The 8389-nt window shown below is 43.4% G+C and overlaps 1 protein-coding gene across 2 annotated transcripts in view; it reads right to left on the bottom strand.

The window, feature by feature from the left end:
• Window positions 1-216: 216 nt before the first annotated feature.
• Window positions 217-8389, bottom strand: part of TBC1D22B (TBC1 domain family member 22B) — an 80622-nt gene continuing 72449 nt past the window's right edge. For both annotated transcript variants that reach the window (XM_045057467.1, XM_006931682.5), the window contains one exon: window positions 217-1260. In XM_045057467.1, the coding sequence (XP_044913402.1) occupies window positions 1132-1260 (129 nt within the window). In that variant the 3' untranslated portion in view covers window positions 217-1131. The remainder of the gene's footprint in view (window positions 1261-8389) is intronic.

Raw genomic sequence — 8389 nt, 5'->3', positions numbered from 1 at the left:
GCTGACGCTTGGGACGGCCACCGCTGGTTGTCAGAGCAGCTCCATCTGCTCAGCGCCACTTGCTCTGGCAGACGCCCACCCGCTCCCTCAAGGGGGGGGGGGGCGTCCAGAAAGCGACCTGGAGGCGCTGGGCCCACCTGCCTGGCGACGTCATCTGTGCTAGTGACCTAGATTGCTTTCACATGTTGATGCACATTATAAATATAAAATCATATCTGCTACAAAGAGGACGTATATTTGTACATCTTTACCCATATACATAATAACACAATTTACACATAATATCTTGGAGTGGGTCATCATGGAAAAAGGGTTTGGAGAGGTAAAAAGCCCCTTCTCCCTCCCCCTGCCCTGATCCTTCTCAAGGGATGCTTCTATACTTGGTCACCGGGGGGCCCTTCCCAGCGGGTCGTGACAGGGCTGGTCTGGACACATGATTCGGACACGTAACTAAATGCCGAGGGGTGTGGATACCCACGTACACACACAAACGCAGGCACACATACAGACATCTGGTGAGAAAAGGAAAACTAAAATTCCTAGCCCTTGGGTGTAGGCCTCTTCCCAGACTTATAAGCATCAGTGCCTCCTCCATCTGAGAACAACAGTCTAAAACTGCCCCTCACTGGCTCACACGAGGGCAGAGGGGGAAGGGCTAGGAACCAGGGAGGGAGGGAGGGGGGAGGGGCCAGGAGTCTTTTGAAAACATAAGGCGTTTTTTGACCTGTGATCAAATGAAACCATGTCACAAAAAGCAACGGCGTCAGTTGGGGCCGGGAGGCAAGAGACAGTCCGTCCGTGTAGGGACAATGTGAGTTGAGACCCTGAGCCTTCCCCTTCTTCTGTCCAGTTTCTTTTAAAGGGGCAGACAACCCTGTACCTCCTTTCCTGTCCTCTCCCAGAGCTGGGCCCATCCACATGTCATGGAATACTGAGAGTGGTCCAAGAAACATATCCAGAGACATGGAGTGGTGGACAGGCACGCCAAAGAGTTAAGACCTGGGCGGCGGATGTGAGCTTTTTACAGCAGGAGTGGTTCCTGGCCTGAGTCCACGGCTCGCACAGTGGCCACAGTGATCAGATTGCCATCAGAGATGGGGACAGTCTGGGTCCCCCCTGGGGAGACAGCACCTATCGGCGGTAGTGATTGGGGGCATCGGCAAACATGTACTTCAGTCTGTACGCCTCGGCGAGCAGTAGCCCAATCTCTTCGTTGCCCCAATGGATCGTAGGTAGGTTTTGTAGCAGCATCAGGAGACCCTGGAACGCAAGAAAGACGTTATCATCATCCCGGGACTACAGACCAGGGGACCAGCAGGCTCTGGGACGGGGTCCCTCCCTCCTGGATCACACACATCCCGCAAGGTCGGGCTGCCTCCTCCAGAGCAGCACACATCTCCCGGCCCCCAGTTCACCTTCAGAAAGCCCTGAAAAGCCTCTGCTAATTTTCCGATATCCACTAGCACCTGCCTCTTTGAACAATATTATAAACAGAGAACGACACCGACAAATCAGGATATTTAAAAGAGAAAAATAATCTCCCTCATCATCCAAACATACTCCCTTCATTTCCAAGTACTGCTTTTCAGTCTTTTTCTCACACGCATATTCCTTTAAACAGCTGTAATCATAATTATGATTTTATGCTTTTTAATCATCTTCTTTCTCAAGAATTTTAGTGTCTTTCCATGCAGCCTTCAAAACTGACTATTCTCAGGGTTAGTATGTAGCTATACCCAAATGTACTCAACCATTTATCTTTTGTTAGATACTTAATTTGCTTCCTTTAAAAATAACATTTATTAAAAAAACCCCTCATTTATTCATATTCATAAATGCATAACCTTATGCATTTGACATATTTCTCCTAATCGAGTGTTCACTTGTAATCACTATATTTAGCTTCTTCCTTGTTCTCCAAAGACTGTCCTGTCCTCAACCTACCGGTCCAGCTCACTTCCTACTATCCCAGTATACATGCCTCCTCCAGCTAGTCCCATTTCAGCCAGATTTATCTGTGCCTCCGTGGTTTAGTTTACTTGGTTCCTTTCACTTGGAATACCTTTCCTTTTCCCCTCTGCCTACCTCAATCCTATTCAGTTCTCAAAGCCCAGGTCCCTCAAATAGTTCCCATAGAGACACCCTATTAAAGAGGATAACAGAATAAAAAGCGAATGTGAGGTTTTCTCTGTAATTTATTTACCCATGTTGTTGCTGCTGCTTCATGTTGTTTTTCTTTCTCTCTTTAAGTTTATTTATTTATTTATTCTTAAATAATCTCTACAACCAATGTGGGGCTCGAACCCACAATCCCGAGATCAAGAGTCACATGGTCTTCCAACCAGGCCAGCCAGGTACCCCTGTGTCTCTTTTGAACTGGATATCCTTCTTCTTCTTTTTTAAAATTTTATTTATTTATTTTGAGAGAGAGACAGACAGACAGACAGCGGGAGGGGCAAAGAGAGAGAAGGACAGAGAATCCTAAGCAGGCTCCACGCTGTCAGTACAGAGCCAGATTCAGGGCTTACTCTCATAAACTGTGAGATCGTGACCTGAGTTGAAATCAACAGTCAGACGTTTAACCCAATGAACCACCTCGGTGCCCCATCAACTGCATAGTCTTATTTTTCTGATTATAAAAGTGATAGTAGCAAGACAAAACCCAGGGACACAAGAAGACTGGCAGACTCGATTACATACAACTTCAAAATGTCAAAAGGTGCCAAAACCAAGTTAAAATCTAAGAGACTGACTATAAGTTATATGCTAACTAATTTGGATGTAAACTAAAAAAAATAAAATTAATAAAAAACAAAGAAACTGACTGTAAGAAAATATTTGTAACACCTATAAAAGACAAAAGGTTAATATCTATAATCAAAAAGGGTGCCTACAAATCACTGAGAAATAAGAAAACCACCAAATAGAGAAACAGGTGAGTAATATGAATAGGTAACAGGCAGAGTGCCTATGGCCCAACACACATGCGGTGAGTACTCTTGCTTTTAGCTGCTCTGAACACCCAGCAATGTTTTGTAGTTTTTAGTGGAAAGGTCTTGCATATATCTTTTACGAGATTTCTTCCTTTAGAAACAGAAACTTAGCTGTGCACAAAGCTGCCTGTGGTACATCACTGTTTAAGAGCCCCGTTCTGGGACAGTGTATGTTCTTGGTTCTGCCCTAAACCTCTCCCTCCCCACTTCCCAGAAAGTGGGTGTGAGTGGAGGAGGGGAACAGTCATCTCAGACCATAAGATTACAGCCATGCGTTGAAGACGGCAGAGCGAGAAGACAGAAGACATCTGAGTCCCTGCCACACTGGAGCCGGGATGTCAGCCCTCGACTGCTTATGCTGAAAGACTGTGAACAGTGGAGAAGTAAACAACGGTCTGGTTTTAAGCCACTGCTATTCTAGGGTCTTGGTTACAGCGGACAAGCTTATATCATCTTAACAAAGACAGGCTGTAGCTATCAAAATCAGAAATGCACATGGTCTTTGATCCAGCAACTCCACCCCTGTATCCTGTCCTAGGGAAATATTCACAGTCCGGCAGGAGGGTCTTCCCGGCATGCACCACTGCTTCAAACAGTGGGGAATCAATCGCTGGATAAACAGTGGTCATCCACATCGTGAAACACACGGCAGCACATGGGACAAATGAAGTCGCACTAGGTGCACCGAGGTGGAAAGATAACAAAGACAATTTTACAAGTACCAAAGAAAAGTAAGTTGTAGAAAAATACAGGATGATCCCACTTAGGTAAATGAGAAAACACAATATATTTGTATGTGCACATATGTATACAAAAAATTTAGAAGGTGAGTGGTAAACAACAGTAGTTACCTTCAGGGATGAGAGACCTTCACTTTTTTCCTGTTATACTTCTGTATCTTTTGGGCTCTGTGTTTTCAATTTTTACAATAAAGTGTTGATGCATTACTCGGGTGATAGAACTTTTTCTCTTTAGTAATACGTGTTCTGTGGTAGTTTTGTTTAGTAAAAAGTAAAAAAGCAGAAAATAAATCACCCGTAATTTCATAACCAAGACGAAGCTAATTTTTTTGTTAAAATATTTATTTATGGGGGCAGAGGCGCCTGGGTGGCTCAGTCGGTTAAGTATTGACTTTGACTCAGGTCATGATCTCCCGGTTCGTGGGTTCAAGTCCCGCATCGGGCTCTGTGCTGATAGCTCGAAGCCTGGAGCCTGCTTCAGATTCTGTGTCTCCCTCTCTTTCTGCTCTCTCTCCCCCATTCATGCCCTGTCTCTCTCTCTCAAAATAATAAACATAAATTAAAATAAAATAAAATAAATAAAATATTTATTTATTGGGGCATCTGGGTGGCTCAGTCGGTTAAGTGTCTGACTCTTGGTTTAGGCTCAGGTCATGATTTCGCAGTTTGTGAGTTCGAGCCCCGCATCAGGCTCTGCGCTGACAGTGAGGAACCTGCTTGGGATTCTCTCTCTCCCTCTCTCTCTTTGCCCCTCCTCTGCTTGTGCTCTCTCTCTCTCTCTCTCAAAATAAATAAATAAACTTAAAACAAATTTTAAGTAAACTCTACACCCAATGTGGGGCTTGAACTCATGACCCCAATCTCTCTCTCTCTCTCTCTCTCTCTCTCTCTCTCTCTCTCTCTCGCCAAGATCAAGAGTCATATGCTCCACTGGTTGAGCCAGCCAAGAGCCCCAAAAGGACGTCACTTTTAAACACTTTGGCATATTTCCTTCCACTCCTTTTTCTGCACACTTTCCATAGTTGAAACATTTTATCTACATAATTTTGAATCTATTTAGCATTTGTCATAAGCATTTCCTTTGATATTAAAAACTCCTTGTAAATATTTTCATGGCTAAAGAATTTCTCACGATGCAGATGCACCAAATTTACTTTACATCTTCCTGTTCTGAGTACTTAATTATTTCTGGTTTTTCACTATAATGAAATTACAATGAATAGCCTTGTGCATAGAGCCATATTTTAGATTATTTCCATGGGCTGACTTCCTAGGATTGAAATTACTGTCAAAGAACATGAACATTTAAAAGGTATTTAACGCTCATTCAGAAAATGCATTCCAGAAAAATGCTCATTTCTGTAGATCTCCACCAGCACTGAGTACTCTTACTAAACAAAGTTCTCTCATCATAACCCTTTTCCCTGCCTGAGATTTCCAAGCCTGAGAAGAGAGCTCAAAGCCTTAAGTGTCAACATGGTGGTGAATGCACAGGATGAACACACTGAGAAAGGAATCAGCCTATATGCTTCTCTACATATGTTCAACCCTCTCCCCAACCCCCATCCTGGTTGCCATCAACCTCCTTCTCTCTTCCCCAAACCCTGTAGGTTAGCCACCCTCTACTAGTCCATCGTTGTTACCGAAATTCATTCAACCAGACAGCTTCCTCAACCAGTTAATGATTTTCACTCAGCCCACCCAGATGCTAACGTTGCGTACACTATTAGCTGACCTAATGTCTCTGGAGTGCGCTTTTCTCATGGTTAACGATTCTCCCTGGGATGTCTCGGCCTCTCTTCTAGGTCTTTCTTTCTTTCTTTTTATTTTTTTTTAATGTTTATTTATTTTTGAGAGACACGAAGAGAGCACAAGCAGGAGAGGGGCAGAGAGAGGGGGAGACACAGAATCTGAAGCAGGCTCCACGCCCTGAATTGTCAGCACAGAGCCCAATGCAGGGCTCAAACTCGCAAACTGTGGGATCATGACCTGAGCCCAAGTCAACGCTTAACGAACTGAGCCACCCAGGTGCCCCTCAGGGAGTCTACTTTTATTCTAATTTGGGCAGATTCTCTACTATAGAGGTCCTCACCTTTTCTATACCTCAGACTCTTTGGCTATCTGGAGAAGCCTATGGATCCCTTAGAATTATGATTTTTTAAATACATAAAATTAAATACACAGTACCATGAAGGAGGCCCGTTAAATTGAAAGTTATCAAAATATTTTTAAACAAATTTATGATACTGCTGTATATGTACTTTATTAATATATTCTGTAACAGGACCTAATGGCAGATTAAATAATTACCACCATTTCAAAGTAGCAATGAACATAATGTTCTCAGATATCTGTAACAACTTAATATGATATCAAAATACCTGCAGTTAGTGACAAAGGAAGGTACCGCTAATATTACTGTGCTTTCCTGGTCACATTTGTTAATGTAGGAAATGCCAACTTTGAATTTGGGGTTACCGAAAATGAAACTGAAAATTTTTTTCCATTCATGTCTAGGGGTCCCGACTTTTTTTTCTTTTTTCTTTCTTTCAAATTCATGTGTGTGTGTGTGTGTGTGTGTGTGTTTAAATTTTATTTATTTTGAGAGAGAGAGAGAACACACAAGTAGGTGATGGTCAGAGAGAAGGAGAGACAGAATTCCAAGCAGGCTCCCCAGCATCAGCACAGAGCCAGAGGCGGGGCTTGAACTCACAAGCCGTGAGCTGAGATCAACAATCAGACGCTTAACTGACTAAGCCACCCAGGCGCCCTGGGATCTCCCGACTTCTAAACTTAGACCCTAAATGAAAGTGTTTACTCTTGTAGCTTGCCCTTCTCTTGATTCACACCACAGTCAACAAGAATTCTTACTATACTTTCCTTCAGAGGTAAGTTTAACACCCAAGTATCCATATTAATGTTAACATTAAATTTTTAACTTAATTTATTCATTGGAAAACTTTTTTCTTGCTTTCCTTTTCCTTCCTTCCTTCCTTCCTTCCTTCCTTCCTTCCTTCCTTCCTTCCTTCCTTCCTTCCTCCCTCCCTCCCTCCCTCCCTTCCTTCCCTTCTTCTCCTTCTTCTTTTTGGTTCAAATTGCTTTTGTCATTATAGAATTTCAGTCCCATTTTCAATCAGCTTGCTGGGTGAGGTCAAATTGTTATCCTTTTTCTTGAGGACACATTTCATTGACTCAGAACCAACCCCTGCCTTCCATGGAAGGGGAGCTGAAGGAATGGTACTTGGTTAGCCTCATCCGGAATATTAGCAAGCAGACTCTGGGAACTTGGGAGCCTCAACAAAAATCCTTGGGTTCGTCCTGTCATCACAGCCAGGCGGTTCCAACCAGGCTGCAAAAGCTGAATCAACTGCAGGACCTCTTAGAAAAACCTGAGCCCAAGCCTCATCCCTGGAGTTTTTTTATTCTAAAGCCCTGGGATGGGACCTGGTAACCACACTTTCCCAATGATTCCAGTGGGCCATCAGGTGTGGGCTTACCGCTAGGGGGATTAAAAAGCTCTACAGGTCGGGGCGCCTGGGTGGCGCAGTCGGTTAAGCGTCTGGACTTCAGCCAGGTCACGATCTCGAGGTCTGTGAGTTCGAGCCCCGCGTCGGGCTCTGGGCTGATGGCTCAGAGCCTGGAGCCTGTTTCCGATTCTGTGTCTCCCTCTCTCTCTGCCCCTCCCCCGTTCATGCTCTGTCTCTCTCTGTCCCAAAAATAAATAAACGTTGAAAAAAAAAAAAAAAGCTCTACAGGAATAAAAGCATATTTGGGATGCCGGCCTCATGGTGAGATAGATCCTAAGGAAGGAAACCCCTAGATGTTACACAGAGAGAGACCTTTCATTACGTAAACTAAGAGAAATCTATAAAATAAAAATAGCTTGTAGCCAATTTATTTTAATGTTTTCGCAGTTTGTGTATGAGCATGTACTCATGTGATGTGTAAAAGATATAAACATGGAGGAATTTACAGTTTTTGACAAGATAGGACATCCACCATATTTTGTAAAGTGATAAAAAGAGGTCACACAACAAGTTATAAAATGGTTGCATTAATGGCTATATACACACAGTACGTATTTGTGGAGATCTGTGTGGGGAAACATCTGGAAGAAAATAAAGCACCTTTGTGTGGCACAACTTCAGGTATCTAGTTCTTTTTTCTTTTTGCTTATTCGTGTTTCTAATTTTTTTTATAATGATTCCAACCCGTGCACAATTGATAAACAACAAAAGAGTAATATCTCTAGATGGGAATATTCTTTGCTGGGATAGAATCTACCTATAATTTCCAATGCCTCTAACCCTGCTAGAAACCTCCGGTAAACCTTGAAATAATTCTAACACTGCACAAGTTAACGTCCCCGGATGCCCCCTGGGCAGTAAGGCATCGCGAGGGAGCACTCTGCCACCTAGTGGCATGTCTAGGAACTGCATCCCTTCGCACGGTGCTGCAACAGTGGGAAACCCTGCCCAACGCATTGATAAATCTGGGATAATAGAAAAGAAGCAGAAACCAAATGGCTGGGGGAAGAAGATGTTAATCACAAGTCAGGGGCTTTTATCTAATGATAGGGAAGAGACAAAGTTGGAGCAGGGAATAACTGAAGATTTGTTACAAAGCCAGCCCATGGGAGCACTAAGCATGACAGGC

Source organism: Felis catus, chromosome B2, assembly GCF_018350175.1.
Source record: "Felis catus isolate Fca126 chromosome B2, F.catus_Fca126_mat1.0, whole genome shotgun sequence".
In the NCBI taxonomy this organism is placed as follows: Eukaryota; Metazoa; Chordata; class Mammalia; order Carnivora; family Felidae; genus Felis; species Felis catus.
The sequence above is the reverse complement of the archived record's forward strand: the minus strand, read 5'-3'. Positions and strand labels throughout refer to the sequence as shown.